This window comes from Pantherophis guttatus, chromosome 1, assembly GCF_059756535.1.
Source record: "Pantherophis guttatus breed Tessera chromosome 1, ASM5975653v1, whole genome shotgun sequence".
Classification (NCBI taxonomy): Eukaryota; Metazoa; Chordata; class Lepidosauria; order Squamata; family Colubridae; genus Pantherophis; species Pantherophis guttatus.
The window spans coordinates 340276785-340294416 of NC_142063.1; the positions used below are offsets into that span (position 1 = coordinate 340276785).

The following is a 17632-nucleotide window of genomic DNA, read 5'->3' on the forward strand; positions in this document are numbered from 1 at the left end:
AAACATCTGTATAACAATTAGAGAAAGATTTTTGTTGTTAGTTGCGATGTTGTGTCTGACCCATCGCGACCAGTGGTGGGTTCCTCCCGGTTCGGCTCGGTTCTCCCGAGCCGGTAGCGGTGACGATATGACATCACCGAACCGGTTCTGCAACCTCTTAAGGTTGTAGGAAAAATCCTTTTAAAAGTAAAAAAAAAAAAAAAAAAGTTGGCCATGTCCACCCAGTCACATTAAACCGCCCCCCCCCTCCCCAAGCCACAGAACCGGTAGTAACAAATTTTACATTTCACCACTGGTTTACTCCCTATTTACATACTATACCTTGCTCTGCCCGTGCCGGTAAGAGTGTGGTTTATTATTGATCTTCCCTCTTTCCACCCCCTGCCACAGATTATCCAGCAAGCTGGCCAAGTCTGGTTTCCTGACTCTGCTTTCAAAACCGCAGAAGCCATCAAGGATTTTAATCGGGAGGGACTTCCGCTGATCGTCTTCGCCAACTGGAGAGGTTTCTCAGGTGGAATGAAAGGTGATTATTGTTTAAAAAAAAAAAAAAAAGAGGAAGGAGTATGGTGAGAAACCGTGGTGCTGGTAGAGAGCAGATGACAGGGACAATTATTGGAATTATTGGTTTAGTGGTATGTGTTTATGGGGATTCTCAGTCATTCAGCTCATGGTTGTCCCAAAGGTGCTTTTTCCAAGAGGCAACTGGACTTCCTGGTTTTTCTTTGAGGACGTTTCGCTTCTCATCCAAGAAGCTTCTTCAGCTCTGACTGGATGGTGGGGAATGGAAGGATTTATATTCCTTGCAGACAGCTGGTCATTTGCATTATTTTAGAGAGTCTTTGAGGCCACTTGGAGGTTTATCTGTGTCTTCAAGGTCTGATTTGAAAGAGGGGTCAAAGAGATCATCTATGTCAAAATTGAGCAGCCCTCTGTCAACAGAGGGGGAGGGGTATGGCAACATCTATCTCCTGTTTACAACACAGTCCTTTCAGCAGTTCCAAGAAGGCTCCACACCCATTTGCACTACTCAGGTGACCCTGAGGACACAGAGAAATCTCCAGGTGGTCTCAACGACTCTCTAAAAGGATGCAAATGACCAAGCTGTCTGCAAGGAGTATAAATCTTTCCATTCCCCACCATCCAGTCAGAGCGGAAGAAGCTTCTTGGATGAGAAGTGAAACATCTTAAAAGAAAAAAAACAAGAAAGTCCAGTTGTACCTTTGGGTTTAGTGGTATAGATAGTCCTTGATTTACGACCGCAAGTGAAACCTGAAATTGCTAAGCAAGGCAGTTAAGTGAATTGTGCTCTATTTTAAGACCTTTTTTTGCTTAGGTTGTTAAGCAAACCACTGCAGTTGTTAAGGGAAGCACGTAGTCTTTGAGTAAATCTGGTCACTAAATGAATGACTGTAAGGCAAGGACTATCTGTATTGCTATTCTTGTTTCGTAAAACAAAAAAAATGGTTAGGGTGACTGGGCAGACCAAAATTAATTAATGGCAGCGGGAAGATTCGATCTGGTGGTTTTCTGTGTCAATATTTAGCTACTTAACCACTATTTTACAGGCTGTCCTTGACTTACGACCACAGCTGAGCCCAACATTTCTGTTGCTAAGTGAATTTTGCCCCATTTTACAACCTTTCATGCCACAGTCGTTAAGTGAATCACTGCAGTTGTTAAGTGAGTAACACGGTTGTTAAGTGAATCTGGCTTCTTCATTGACTTCGCTGGTCAGAAGGTCACAAAAGGGGATCACATGACCCCGGCACACTGCAACCGTCATAAATATGAGTCAGTTGCTAAGCGCCCAGATTTTTTATCACATGACCACGGAGATGCCGCAACAGTCCTAAGTGGGAAAAAACAATCGTAAGTCACTTTTGTCTGTGCCTTTATAACTTGGAACTTTCATTAAAAGAACGGTTGTAAGTCGAGGACTAACTATACTCAGGATGGTTCTGTGGTGCCAAATTTCATATTGATTCATTTAAAGCAATTTCTCGGAGATGAATGGAGGCTCCCCTTTATTTACAGATGCAAGTGATCATAAATAGGAGAGAATATGTAAATCAGGATTTGATGTTCTGCATGCTGCATGGGTCTCCAGCGACCTTTGGAAACCCCGTAGGATCAAATAGTTAAATACTGGAATCACAGTGATGACTTTTGGCAATGCTACTTATTTTTCTTTTCAATTAAGGATGCAAAACAGAGATGTCAAGCCTTGGGGAGGCTAAACGTATCTATTTTCAGTAACCCTTTGCCCCCCTCCCCCGGGCTCCGAAAAATAAAACAAATTGGGCTGAAAAGAAGAGTACCATCCACTCAGATGGCTTCCTATTTTATCGTCATGTAGGGAGTCCTCCGCTTACGACCCCAATTGGAACCAGGATTTCCATTGCTAATCAAGGCAATTGTTGATAGCACTATAGCAATAGCACTTAGACTTATATAACGCCTCACAGTGCTTTACAGCCCTCTCTAAGCGGTTTACAGAGTTAGTGTCAGGGTTCCAAGTAATATACCAGGGGTGAAATCCAGCAGGTTCTGACAGGTTCTGGAGAACCGGTAGCGGAAATTTTGAGCAGTTCGGAGAACCGATAGCAGAAATTTTGAGTAGTTCGGAGAACCGGCAAATACCACCTCTGGCTGGCCCCAGAGTGGGGTGGGAATGGAGATTTTGTAATATCTTCCCCCCAGGAGTGGGGAGGGAATGGGGATTTTGCAGTATCCTTTCCCTGGAGTGGGGAGGGAATGGGGATTTTGCAGTATCCTTCTGGAGTGGGGAGGGAATGGGGATTTTGCAGTATCCTTCCCCTGGAGTGGGGAGGGAATGGAGATTTTGCAGTATCCTTCCCCTGCCACGCCCACCAAGCCACACCATGCCCACCAAGCCATGCCCACAGAACCGGTAGTAAAAAAATTTGGATTTCACCACTGTAATACACCCATAGCAAACAAAACTCTGAGGCAGGTAAATTCCTCAAAGAATAAGTTTATTAGATATATCAGATTGGCACAGGCTGGTGAAAACCGACTCTGAATGTTCCTGCGGTTTTCACCTAATTAAAAATCAAAGTTTTCCTCCTTCCCCATACAATCAGTCACATGGTCCAATCAAGGTGTCGCCCGGTTGCCTGGTAACTTCACTCCTCCTCTCTCCGACCACCTGTGGGAATGTCCTTGGTTCCCAGGAGAAAGTATTTTGTTTTGACTACAAAACTCAGCTATCTTTACTCCCCCCCACCTCCCTGTGCCTCAGCTGTGGCAACACTGAAGCCTCAAAATGGCCTCGGTTAGGTCAGCTTCAGGGTTGACAGTTAACATATTGCCCCCAACAATCTGGGTCCTCATTTTACCGACCTCAGAAGGATGGAAGGCTGGCTCAACCTTGAGCCGGTGAGAATCGAACTGCCAAACTGCTGGCAGCCGGCAGTCAGCAGAACTGCAGTACTGCTTTCTAACCACTGCACCACCAAGGTTAAGTGAGCTATACCCAATTTTACAACTCTTTTGCCACGGTTGTTAAGTAAATCGCTGCAGTTATTAAGTGACTCATTCGGACACGAAGCGAATCTGGTTTTCCCCATGCTTGCTGGAACCAGTTGAGAAGGTTGCAAATGATGATCACATGAACACTGGAATGCTGCATCCAGCTTTAGTCGCCACGATGTAAAAAAGATGTTGAGACTCTAGAAAGAGTGCAGAGAAGAGCAACAAAGATGATTAGGGGACTGGAGGCTAAAACATATGAAGAACGGTTGCAGGAACTGGGGATGTCTAGTTTGATTGAAAAAAAAAGGACTAGGGGAAACATGATAGCAGTCTTCCAATATCTCAGGGGCTGCCCCAAAAAAGAGGGAGTCAAGCTATTCTCCAAAGCACCTGAAGGCAGGACAAGAAGCAATGGGTGGAAACTAATCAAGGAGAGAAGCAACCTAGAACTAAGGAGAAATTTCCTGACAGTTAGAACAATTAATCAGTGGAACAGCTTGCCTCCAGAAGTTGTGAATCCTCCAACACTGAAATTTTTAAGAAGAGATTGGACAACCGTTTGTCTGAAATGGAATAAGGCAGTGGCCCCCAACCTTTTGGGCACTAGAGACCGGTTCCTTGGAGACAGGTTTTTCTACAGACCAATGGGGGCATGTTTTTGCATGCTGACTGCATCCCGCGGATGGGGCTTCACTTGTTTGCGATTTCTGCTGGTCCACGGACCGGTAGTTGGGGATCCCTGGTATAAGGTTTCCTGCGTGAGTAGGAGGTTGGACTAGAAGACCTCCAAGATCCCTTCCAACTCTGATATTCTGTTATAACCCCAGGACGCTGCAACCATCATAAATACATGCTGGTTTGCCAAGCCCCTGAATTTTGATCACGTGACCATGGAAATGCTGCGATGGTCGCAAGTGCGAGGACTGGTTGTAAGTTACTTTTTTTTCAGTGCTGTTGTAACTTTGAGCTGTCGCTAAACGAATAGTCTCAAATCGAGGACTACCTATATATCTCTGTAGCTTGTAGGCTAACAAGAAGAAGGAAAATTGAAGGTTGATCGGTGGCTGGTCAAAAAACAGTACCCCCTTGCTCTCAAATCACCGGAGTAACCTGCAGTCTGAAACTCAACAGGGGCCAGGAACCAGCAGAGTGGTTTGGGGGATCTAATAGATTCTCTGCATGAAAAGCCATCACTCCCAAGGTTTTGCCTTGCCCCTTAAAAAAAAAAAAAACCCAACAACTTCCTACTTAGATATTATCCAGCACAGGCAGGTATAAAAACTCCAGGCTCGTGTTGTCAATCTCGCCGTTTCCCCCCTTGGAGAGTTGTTTGCAATTTTAGTTTCCGTGTTAGTCGGGCTACAAGGAGAAGCAGGAAAGGATTAAGCCGGGAATGAAAATAAACAATTATAGCACCCCTTGGTGAGCCTAAGAACACACAAATACATGCATATGTACACACATTGCTAAGAAACGGCTGCACTGTGGGTAAAATGACTCTAAAATTGTGTGTAATGAGAAGGAAAAGATTAGAGGGAGCTTTTGCCATGTTGAGAATTGACATTAGTGGAGGAAGGGGGAAATTCTTTACAAGTCAGTGCAGGGGGTCTAATTTAGACTGGGGCGTGTGTGTGTTTGCCATCCATACACATTGGCTTCCGCGCATGTATTTATATCCCCATCCAGATACAATTCTGTACAATAAATAAAATCACATTGAGAAGGGAACGGCTGCCTTCTTCTAGAAGCATTCCAGCCAGCTACAAAGCCTATTGCAAAAATTAAAATGATTTTGTGTGTGTGTGTGTTAAAACGCGCCTTGAATATTTAGATGGAGGCACTGGCTTATTTAGACGAACTGCCAGTGACCCACAACAGTGAGACATCAAGCGTGAAATTTACTGGAAATTAGCACCGGGGTCTCGGGCCCAGCGTGAATGGGGTTGATAAGATGCAAATCCCAGCGATATTAAACCGCCTTGCTGGCAGCGCTATGGGGTCGTTCGCTGTGGGTTTTTCATGTTACCCCTTTTTTTTTCCACCGCACCACCCTCTGAGACAGGTTATAAATAACAATAAAAAGGAACAGTTACCAGAGACTTTAATCAGAATTTTTAAAAAAAGACTTTAAAGAAAGAATCAACAACACTGATTGTACAGCAGCAGAGCCAAAAGTAATGAATTTAGCATGTTTTCTATATGATTGTTAAGCGTGTCCTATTTGGTGCATTTTTGTTTTTCGTTGTTTGTTTGTTTGTTTTTCCCTTCAGTACTTCAGGACTCTTATCAATACAACTGAGGTTAATTCCAGCTTTGAATGTAGTCTAAAATGGACAGGCATGGGTGAAAGAGGAAGACAGCCATTTCGGGACTGAAAAGTGGGGTGGGTGGGAATGGGTGTTTATACCACTTAGCAGTAACAATAGCATTTAGATTTATATATCGCTTCATAGTGCTTTTATAAGCCTCTCTAAGCGGTTTACAGAGTCAGTCTCTTGCCCCCAACAATCTGGGCCCTCATTTTACCCACCTCGGAAGCATGGAAAGCTGAGTCAACCTTGAGCCGGTCAGGATTGAACTACTGGCAGTGGGCAGAGTTAACCTGCAATACTACATTCTAACCACTGTGCCACTTCCGCCTTAGTTTATAGGGAAGCTAAGAAACTTGATATCTATGGAGATTCTTAGTCACCCAGGTCATGGTTGCCCCAGAGGTGCTTTTTTCAAGAGGCAACTGGACTTTCTGGTTTTTCTTTGAAGACGTTTCGCTTCTCATCCAAGAAATTTCTTCAGCTCTGACTAGAATCCTTCCATTTTTTTTTAAATTAAATTTATATGCCGCCCTTCTCCGGAAACTCAGGGCGGCTTACAATGTGTTAAGCAATAGCCTTCATCCTTTTGTATATTTTATACAAAGTCAGCTTATTGCCCCCACAAACTGGGTCCTCAATTTACCTACCTTAGAAAGGATGGAAGGCTGAGTCAACCTTGAGCCTGGGGAGATTCGAACTTGCAATAATTGCAGACAGCTGAATTTTAATAACAGGCTTTTAGTCTGTTGAGCTATCCAGGCTCCATTTCCCACCATCCAGTCAGAGCAGAAGAAGCTTCTTGGATGAGAAGTGAAATGTCTTCAAAGAAAAACCAGAAAGTCCAGTTGCCTCTTGGAAAAAGCACCTTTGGGGTAAGAAAGTTGATAATTTCTTTTTCAATTGCAAGGAGTTTATCATTAAATTGTTATCCTTGTAATTAAACGTTGGACAATGGATAGAAATAGGGAATATTTTCCTGTCGTCGCTTGGTGATAAAATCTGTTCTTTTGTTTCCTCCTTTCAAATTTTTATGAAGTAGAGGACCTGTCCTACGACCAGTTGCTTAGCGACTGCTGGAAGTTACAACTGACCCTGCTATTTACAACCTAGATTTGAAGCTCTGATTATCTGCCCCCCGCACCCCATAATCATATGATTGCATTTTGGGTGCTCAGTAACTATATTTATGGCTGTTAAATATATTTTAAACTGTTTTTAAATTTTGTGGGTATATGGCTGTACACCGCCCTGAGTCCTTCGGGAGAAGGGTGGTATAAAAATTTAATAAATCATCATCATCATCATCATCATCCCTGGAATATTTTTGCTGGAAATTTACATTTGCTTCTGATTTCTGGCAAAAATACGTCCATTGCAAACAATGGTTTCATTTAACGACCGCCGTAAAAGTCGTGAAATCAGGCTCAATCACATGATGATCTACTTAATAATCAGCACGACTTACAGCTGTAATTCTGGCCTCAATTTTTATCATAAATTGAGGACTAGCTCTAAATAGCTCTGCAGTATAGCTCAGGTTTGCTCAACCTCGAACACTTTAAGAGGCATGGACTTCAACTCCCAGAATTCCCCAGCCTGTAGACTGTGGACAGGGCATAAAACTGTAAAAAAACACATCCAAGGAGCTACTTAATCAATAGGAAGCCTGGCTTACAGGTAATCTTTGATTTAGGACAGTAGTGGAACCTGTACAATACGGGCATAAATTGTGAATGTCATAAAGTGGATCAACTCCTGACCAACTCAATTTTATGAGCTTTTTTTGCAGTAACTCTAGTCATTGAGCTATAAATGGGGGCCAGTTGCTGAGTGACCGACATGAGTGGGAATAGAATAGAATAGAATAGAATAGAATAGAATAGAATAGAATAGAATAGAATAGAATAGAATAACAGAGTTGGAAGGGACCTTGGAGGTCTTCTACTCCAACCCTCACTCAGGCAGGAAACGCTATACCATTTCAGACAAATGGTTGTCCAATCTCTTCTTAAAAACTTCCAGTGTTGGAGCGTTCACAACTTCTGGAGGCAAGTTGTTCCATCGGTTAATTTTTCTAATTGTCAGGAAATTTCTCCTTAGCTCTAGGTTGCTTCTCTCCTTGATTAGTTTCCACCCATTGCTTCTTGTTTTGCCTTTAAGTGCTTTGGAGAATAGCATGATTCCCTCTTCTTTGTGGCAGCCCCTAGATATTGGAAGACTGCTATCACGTCACCCCTAGTTCTTTTCATTAAACTTTTTGTTGTTGTTGTTAGTTGCGAAGTCGTGTCCGACCCATTGCGACCCCCATGGACAACGTTCCTCCCGGCCTTCCTGTCCTCTACCATCCTCTGGAGTCCATTTAAGCTCATGCCTACTGCTTCGGTGACTCCATCCAGCCACCTCGTTCTCTGCCGTCCCCTTCTTCTTTTGCCCTCAGTCTTTCCCAGCATTAGGCTCTTCTCCAGGGAGTCCTTCCTTCTCATTAGGTGGCCAAAGTATTTGAGTTTCCTCTTCAGGATCTGGCCTTCTAAAGAGCAGTCAGGGTTGATCTCCTCTAGGACTGACTCACAGGTTTGAGCGCCTTGCAGTCCAAGGGACTCACAGGAGTCTTCTCCAGCACCAGAGTTCAAAGGCCTCAAACTAGACATACCCAATTCCAGCAACCGTTCTTTATATATGTTTTAGCCTCCAGTCCATGCAGCCACATGGCCATGGAGTGAGATGTGGGTTAGCCAGAACTGGGTTCTAAGTGCCCCTATTGAGACTATCTGTACAAACCAAACAGGGGCCATTAAACAAATAACAAAGTAATAAACTATCCATGCATCAGGAAAAAACAGGCTTTTAAAAATTCAGCTTTCCCTCCATTAATGACATCTCGACCCCTTCGATAAACCCTCACCTTTTAGAGATTTCCCCGCTACGTTTTCCTGAGCAGATACACATACAATTTTAAACCATTCAAGATTAAAATCGTTTTTCCCCCTCAGAAAGTTGAGTGCCGGTATCAGTGACTATTAGCTGTTACAGTTCAATAGACAGTTGGTGCCTTGGATTGAATAAAATTGCTACGGCTTATGGGGATTTTTTAGTTCTTTGCCAGCAAACTTCCCTTTCCTCTTTATTTTATTTTATTTTTTTAATTTTTTTTTAAATCTCTACCTCGGTGCAAACGAGCCCTCTTTAGCTCAGGCTGCTCTTTCCACATAAAATATACGCTCGTAGCAGGAGTGAAAAATGCCACGCTAATTACACCATTATTTTATTATGTAGCGCGACTAAAAAAAAAAAAAGTCTACTAAAGAATTAATTTGGTTAAAATAATTTGAATTGAGCAATTATTTCCTTAACACTGGAATTAGCTGAAAGGAGTTTCAAGTGGTTTATTGCCAGTGCTACATAATAAAATGATTGTTTAATTAGCAATAAATTTGTCATTTGCTATAGGAAACAAAAGGATTGTTTCTTTCATCCAGACATGACATTAAACCAAAAGTTACGCCTCTTTTTTTGCCTCAACATTTTTTTTATTTTTTTTTTTGAGCTACTATATTCTTCTTTGCCTGGGAATAAATTAAAGATCACGCTGGATCAAAGCAAAGTTGGGGGTGGGTGGGTTATTAAGCACAGATAGTCCTCAACTTACAACTGTTTGTTTAGTGGCTATTCAAAGTTACGATGACACTGATAAATACCTTACAACCGTTCCTCAAACATATTACTTTAGTTACATTAATTACATTACAGCATCTCTGTGGTCACATGATCAAAATTCAGGCACTGGCCAACTGGCATGTATTTATGACGGTTGTAGCATTCTATGACTACATTATCATCAGTTATGACTTACTGGGGGGCTTCCAACTGGGGGAAGCCAGATTCGTTGAAAGACCATGTGATTCACTTAACAACCATGGCAAAAAAAAGATTTAAATGTCTTTATGTGAGGATTGAGGGAAACAGTTGCTCAGTGGCTAAGACACTGAGCTTGTCGATCGAAAGGTTGGCAGTTGAGCGGTTTGAATCCCTAGTGCTGCGTAACGGGGTGAGCTTCCGTTACTTGTCCCAGCTTCTGCCAATCTAGCAGTTCGAAAGCACATAAAAAATGAAAGTAGAAAAATGGGGACCCCCTTGGTGGGAAGGTAACAGCGTTCCGTGAGCCTTTGGCATTTAGTCATGCCGGCCACATGACCACGGAGACGTCTTCGGACAGCACTGGCTCTTCTGCTTTGAAACAGAGATGAGCACCGCCCCCTAGAGTCAGGAACGACTAGCACATATGTGTGAGGAGAACCTTTACCTTTACCTTATTCCTGACATTTTGAGCTTAAAATGAGTGGTCTTGGCCTTATCAGAAATGTCAGAACCTTTACCTTTATGTGAGGATTACAGACCTTTTTCCCTTCCTGCATGGAAAAGAATAATAGATTAACAGAATTGGAAGGGACCTTGGAGGTCTTCTAGTCTAGTCCAACCTCTTGCTCAGGCATGAAACCATGAGAATTGGACCTCCATCTTCAGGAAACCCTACAAGTAATCCTTGACTTACAATCATTTGTTTAGTGACTATTCAAAGTTGCAACGGCACTGAAAAAAGTGATATGATTGTTTTTCACACTTACGACCGTTGCAGCATCCCCATGCTTAGGTGACCAAAATTTGGATGCTTAGCAACTGGCATGTATTTATGACGGTTGCGGTATCCTGGGCTCACGTGATCACCTTTTGCGACCTTCTCCCAAGCAAAGTCAATGGGGAAGCCAGATTCGCTTAAACAACCGTGTTACTAACTTAACAACTGCAGTGATTCACTTAACAAGTGCGGCAAGACAAGTCGTAACATGGGGCAAAACTCACTTAACAACAACTCTCTCATTTAGCAACAGAACCTCTGGGCTCAATTGTGGTCGTAAATCGAGGACTACCTGTGTATCTCTGAATACCAGCTCTTGCATTTTCAAATTTAGTCTTGAAGGAGAAGAGTTCTACCCTGCGGTTCCATGACAATTTTCACATTTGATTTAGCTGTCCGTGTCTAAAGACTGTTGGAAGGATTTCTTCCTTCCATGAGTTTGTCCCAATCTTCTCTCAAAAAGTGATTGGGGCCAAATGCTTGAACCAGTGAACCCCACAAGTTAAAGTGGAGGTGAGGGGCGGGGCATTTATTAGGGAGAAAGCATGAGACCCACTTCTTACTTCTGTGTCCTTCTCCTCCCCAGATATGTACGACCAGGTGCTGAAGTTTGGGGCCTACATCGTAGACGGTCTGCGAGAATATAAGCAACCGGTCCTTGTTTATATCCCACCCCAAGCAGAACTCCGAGGAGGGTCCTGGGTGGTGATCGACCCCACCATTAATCCTCGACATATGGAATTGTACGCTGACCGGGACAGCAGGTGAGTCTGTTTTTCTGATGTAATTTAACATAACTTTGAGATGCAAATAGCAATAGCACTTAGACTTATATACCGCTTCACAGTGCTTTAGAGCCCTCTCTAAGCGGTTTACAGAGTCAGCCTATGGCCCCCAACAATCTGGGTCCTCATTTTACCCACCTCGGAAGGATGGGAAGGCTGAGTCAACCTTGAGCCTGGTGAGATTCAAACTACCAAACTGCTGGTAGCTGGCAGTCAGCAGAACTGCAGTACTGTATTCTAACCACTGCGCCACACCATGGCTCTTCTGCAGTGTTAATTAACAAAACAGCTATACTTACCCGTAGTAAGCTTATTGTTCTGCCCCAGCTACGGACCCCAAAGAACGCAGCACACACAAAGTCTGTACAAACCATAGTTTACTAAATTAAAACAGTCTTTTTCAAACAAAGGCTGTTAATTAACTTTCTTAACAGCCTACAAGAATCCAAAGAATAAATAATCGTAATCTTACTATGGTTGGCAGAAAGCCCAGAAGCAATTTGCAGAGAACTAAGATCAAGACGCGAAGGAGAGTGAACGAAGTTGTTCCCTGCAAATTGCCTCAGTCGTCATCCTTCCTTAAATAGGCTAAGGGAGTGGCCAATTAGCCCCAAGCCTTACTCTCGAGGAGACCTTCTCCTGAGGAGCCACTCCTGCCTTTTGGCAGCTCTGCGCGCCCGTGCATCGAGAAAAAGCTTCTCCTCTTCACTTAAGGGAGCTTCTGGAGGTTCTGAAGGCCCTGGCTGTATCCCTGCCTCTGGCACCACATCTTCTCCAGCCTCCTCATTGTCCGACTCGACTGCCAGCTGCACAGGCTGCTGGCGCAGCACCACACCAGCCTCCTCGCTGTCCGAATCAGCTACTAGCTGCACAGGCCGCTGACGGGCCACAACACTTATATCATGGAAATTATATCATGAAACTAAGGAGAAATTTCCTGACAGTGAGAACAATAAAACAACGGAATGGTTTGCCTTCAGAAGTTGTGAGTGCTCCATCACTGGAGGCTTTTAAAAAGAGACTGGATAGCCATTTGTCTGAAATACTGTAAGATTTCCTGCTTGAGCAGGGGGTTGGACTAGAAGACCTCCAAGCTACCTTCCAACCCTGTTATTTTGAAATCCTTATGAAGCCAGAGTACCTGCAATGTTTTGTAGCAGTTATCACTAATATTTGATATGGACCCACACAGACTTCGTGGCAGTTCATCACACTAACCCCTGAATCCTTGCAATCAACTTTCTGTTAGTCCTTTATCAGAACTACAGAAACAATCGCTGAGTTTATTGTGGCTGTTTCTTTAAACCCGCTAGAAAAGTTGCAGATGGTGATCACATGACCCCAGGATGCTGGAACTATTGTAAATATATATTTGGTTACCAAGCATCCACAAGACAGTCATAAGTGCAAGGACCAGTCCAGGGGTGGGTTTCAACCATGCACGTGCTTCACCCGATCCGGGACGAACTGGTAGCAACCCACCACTGGTTCTAACTGTCAGGAAATTTCTCTTTAGTTCTAAGTTGCTTCTCTCCTTGATTAATTTCCACCCATTGCTTCTTGTCCTGCCCTCAGGTGCTTTGGAGAATAGCTTGACTCCCTCTTCTTGATTCTATCCCTCTGTTTATGCAGCCCAGAACTGTGTTGGCTTTTTTGGCAGCTGCTGCACACGGCTGGCTCATATCCTGTCTTTATTTTTCCAGTTTCTTCCTCCACGTTAATTTTAGATGCATTCCCTTCAGTTTTCAGAGAGAATTCTAGCTAACGAACAGATAGACAGACAGACAGAAAGAGAGACAGACAGACAGTCCTACATCCCTTGATGAAATTTCTTTCCAATACTTTATTGTTGCAAAAAATGAAAAAGAAAATTAGAACTAATCTTATCATATTTAAAATGCTTAAGTCTCGGTACGAATCATAAAACAACATTTAAGATCTAAATTATAACTAACTACTCATAACATTATGCTCCATAACCATTAATACATCTCATAAAACTAACCCAAAACAACATAATCATTATCAATATAACGCACATATGGGGACAGCCAAGCAACTTGCCTAATGTACTATAAAAAAGCAACAATATTGTCTTTATTATCTCCAAAAGAAACTGAAATCTGCTAGTTATTTTTTCAAGGGTATAGAAAGAGGTTAAAAAAAAAAGTACATCATCCCCCAGCTGTTCTCAAATTTCAGCCAATTGCTTGTAGTTTCAAGGAACAGCAGAGATAGGAGTGTTACTAACTGAACTGCATTGATTCACTTAACAACTGTGGCAAGAAAGGTTGCAAAATGGGACAGAACTCTGTCTTGCTTAGTAACAGAAATTTTGGCTTCAATTGTAGTCATAAATCAAGGATTACCTGTATGTAGTACAGGGGTGGGTTTCATTTAGCTTTGCTACCGGTTCGCTCACATGCACACCACATCTATGCATGCGCGGATTGTATTTGATGACATCCGCTGCTCTGATTTGCGCGAACCCGTAGCAACCCACCACTGATGTAGTATATGTACACAATGATTCCCCTATCTGTTCCCTTGTACAAGGTAAGGCTAGTTTAAATGTACAATGTAAGGCTAGTTTACTAGAAGGACATAGCATTTATATCTGTACTTTGATTATTAAAATATGCTTTTATCTCACTTTAGGTTCTTAGCATGCTTCATTTTGTGAAGTTTCCAGCAGCTTAAAAACATTCCTTCTGTTTATTAGGATTTTTCCCCCCTTCCTTTTTTTTTTTAATTTGATTTATATGCCACCCTTCTCCGGAGACTCAGGGCGGCTTACAATGCGTTACGCAATAGCCTTCATACTTTTGTATATTTATACAAAGTCAGCTTATTGCCTCCACAAACTGGGTCCTCATTTTACCTACCTTAGAAAGGATGGAAGGCTGAGTCAACCTTGAGCCTGGTGAGATTCGAACTTACAGTAATTGCAGACAGCTGGTGTTAATCACAATGCTATCAGTTTGCTGAGCCACCAGGCTTCAAATCTTCAATTTTACAGTGAAAGTTGTCTGGCTAATTCAAATAAATATAAAGTATAAATTTCAACTTAGTTCCCTTCTTTACCTGGTTTTCTTCAAGGTTTTAGCAATAGCAACAGCACTTTATATTAAATAAAGTACTTTACAGCCCTCTCTAAGCGGTTTACAGAGTCAGCATATGGCCCCCAACAATTTGGGTCCTCATTTTACCCACCTCGGAAGGATAGAAGGCCGAATCAACCTTGAGCCTGGTGAGATTTGAACTGCCAAATTGCAGGCAGCCAGCAGTCAGCAGAAGTAGCCTGCAGTACTGCATTCTAATCATTATGTCACTGTTAGGATTTTTTTTTAGCGATGTTTTCTTTTTTTCAGCTTCCTTTCTAACTGGCTCAGCTTGTTCTATGCTGACATGTTTTAATCCATTCTTTCAGACTTTGTTTCTTCCATTAACAGCTAGGAGATATCTATGGAGATTCTCAGTCATCCAGGTCATGGTTGTCCCAAAGGTTGCTCCTTCAAGAGGCAACTGGACTTTCTGGTTTTTCTTTGAAGACGTTTTACTTCTCATCCAAGAAGCTTCTTCAGCTCTGACTGGATGGTGGGGAATGGAATAGAACTATAAATGGAATAGAAATCTTTCCATTCCCCACCATCCAGTGGGAGCTGAAGAAGCTTCTTGGATGAGAAGTGAAACGTCATCAAAGAAAGTCCAGTTGCCTCTTGAAAAAAAGCACCTTTGAGATAACAGCTAGGACAGTTTTTAAAGAGGTCAGAATTTCTAAAAGGCTGCTTAGGGGTCTTTATGTTCTGCCTACCCCCTCAATGTTTTGTATGCTAATTTCTGTTAAAACATCTTTTTTTTCAGAGGTGGCGTTTTGGAACCTGAAGGGACAGTGGAAATCAAATTCCGAAAGAAAGACTTAGTAAAAACCATGAGGCGTGTGGATCCCATCTATATGGGGCTGGCAGAGCGACTTGGTAAGTCTTGGTGGGTTGCTTATGTCAGATAGTCCTTGGCTTACAACAGGTCGTTTAGTAACTGTTCAGTGGCACTGAAGAAAAGTCCCAAAGCTGCTTTTTCAAGAGGCAACTGGACTTCCTTATTTTTCTTTGAAGACGTTTCGCTTCTCATCCAAGAAGCTTCTTCAGCTCTGACCGCATGGTGGGGAATGGAAGGATTTATACTCCTTGCAGACAGCTGGTCATTTGCATTCTTTTAGACAGCCCTTAAGGCCACTAGGAGGTTTGTCTGCATCTCAGAGTCAACCTGAGTAGTGCAAATGGATGTGGATCCCTCTTGGAGCTGCTGAAAGGACTGTGTTGTGGAGCTGTGCTTTCTGCAGGATGTTTTCTCCCCTGTGTCCCCTCACTGTTGCTTCACAGGGCAGAGAAAAACATCCTGCAGAAAACACAGCTCCACAGCACAGTCCTTTCAGCAGCTCCAAGAGGGTTCCACACCCATTTTGCACTACTCAGGTGACCTTAAGGACACAGAGAAGCCTCCAAGCAGCCTCAACGACTCTCTAAAAAGATGCAAATGACCAGCTGTCTGCAAGGCATATAAATCCTTCCATTCCCTACCATCCAGTCAGAGCTGAAGAAGCTTCTTGGATGAGAAGCGAAACGTCTTCAAAGAAAAACCAGAAAGTCCAGTTGCCTCTTGAAAAAGCACCTTTGGGACAATCATGAGCTGGATGACTGAGAATCTCCACAGACACTGAAAAAAGTGACTTACAACCAATTTTTTAGACTTATGACCATCGCAGCATTCCCATGGTCATGTGGTCAGAATTCATCCAGCTTAGCACCTGGTTCATAAAATAATTTTGACGTTGAATAAGAAAAGGTGATTTAAATTTACAGATTTTTATTAAATGCTAAGGAACAGGGATATGCAACATATGCAACTGTATATGTGCATTTGCATTTTACGTATGTACTGTTTTTTTTCTGCTCATAAATCAAACTTACGCTGCCTAAGAAATAAAGCCATGTTTTACCACTATGTTTGGATGGGTAAACAGCCACCAAAAAACCCAAAACAGAACCCAACAATGAGTGGGCTTGAGAAGGGAGGGGGTGAAATGGAAACAGCACATAGAATCACTGGATGTATTCATTGATTTTAAAGGATGTCACTGATCAGTCAGGCAGAAGATTGTTAACACAGTGAAATTATTTTTAATGAAAGGACATAAAAAATTGCAGATGATAAATGGCGGTCTTTGAAGGGTCACTCCCCTGTGTACGAAAGAGAAGGGGTAGCCCTTGGATTTCCAACATCTGTCACGTATAAAAATACGACTCAGAGAGATTTCCTATGATGAAATTGGTCCTGTTCTCCTAACAGAACCTCCAAGATTAATTCTTGGAAGACGTCCATGGTTGTAACCAGTGGTAGGATTCAAATAATTTAACAACCGGTTCGCCCAGGTTCAGGTTCAGGGGTGGGTTCTACTTACCTTTACTACCGGTTTGCATTGTGCCCGCGCTTCTGCACATACGCAGATCACCTATGACGACATCTGGGTATGTGGGCGGAGCCTCCTGCTGGTTTTACTGCTGGTTCTTGCGAACCGGGCTGAACCGGGAGCAACGCACCACTTGTCAGGTTGGCTGACGTGGGAGGCGTGGCCCATCCCTGTCCTCTAGCTCCACTGCACATGTGAGACGAGCCTCCTACAATGGCCAACCTGACCCTGGGCGAACCGGTTGTTAAATTATACCCCTGCCCCCGCTATCAAAGTGGATCCTGGGCGCTGCGCTGCAATGGAGAAATGGACAACGGAGTGGCCGGCACAAGGGAAGGAGAAGGAGCAGAGAGAAGAAAGAGGGAATCGGCTTCCTCCTTCCCTCGCACTGGCCGCTCCCTGGCCGAACCACCGGCCAAGATCGCTACCGGATCAGGCGATCCGGCTGCGGGACCATCCTTAAACCCCATTCCTTCCTCATTCCTTTCTACAAATGGCACAATTCCCAGCTGAAAAGACGCATAGCTATCAAAACCAAAAAAAAAAAAGGTTTAGGTTTCAGATCATTTCTACGATCCGTGGGATGAGGGTGTATTTTAATTTCCACAAACTCCACCAGCTTCTCCCACCAAAGCAGGCCATGAATCCTAGGCCAACCCTTTCACCCCCTCCACAGAGCCCGAGTGCTTTAAAAGCTTCCGAGCCTGATAAGTATCTTTGCTGAGATGGATCATAATTGCGCCCCTCTGTTGGGCAATCATTGGCATCGGCTTCCCACCACAACCCACCCACCCACAGGAAGGCTCAGGTTCAGAGGACGTTGCGGATTGCATAATTTCTCCTCTCTCTCTCTCTCTGTGTGTGTGTGTGTGTGTGTGTGTGTGCTTTTGTTGTGGATGTGTGTTTTCCCCCCTTTCTGGCCAATTTAAAATTT

The 17632-nt window shown here is 43.3% G+C and overlaps 1 protein-coding gene across 8 annotated transcripts in view; it reads left to right on the forward strand.

The window, feature by feature from the left end:
• The window catches only part of ACACA (acetyl-CoA carboxylase alpha), a 280148-nt gene that overhangs the window by 233908 nt on the left and 28608 nt on the right, over positions 1–17632 (forward strand). For all 8 annotated transcript variants that reach the window (XM_087883446.1, XM_060693230.2, XM_087883447.1 and 5 more), the window contains 3 exons: positions 391–526; positions 11030–11207; positions 15093–15205. In XM_087883446.1, the coding sequence (XP_087739572.1) occupies positions 391–526; positions 11030–11207; positions 15093–15205 (427 nt within the window). The remainder of the gene's footprint in view (positions 1–390; positions 527–11029; positions 11208–15092; positions 15206–17632) is intronic.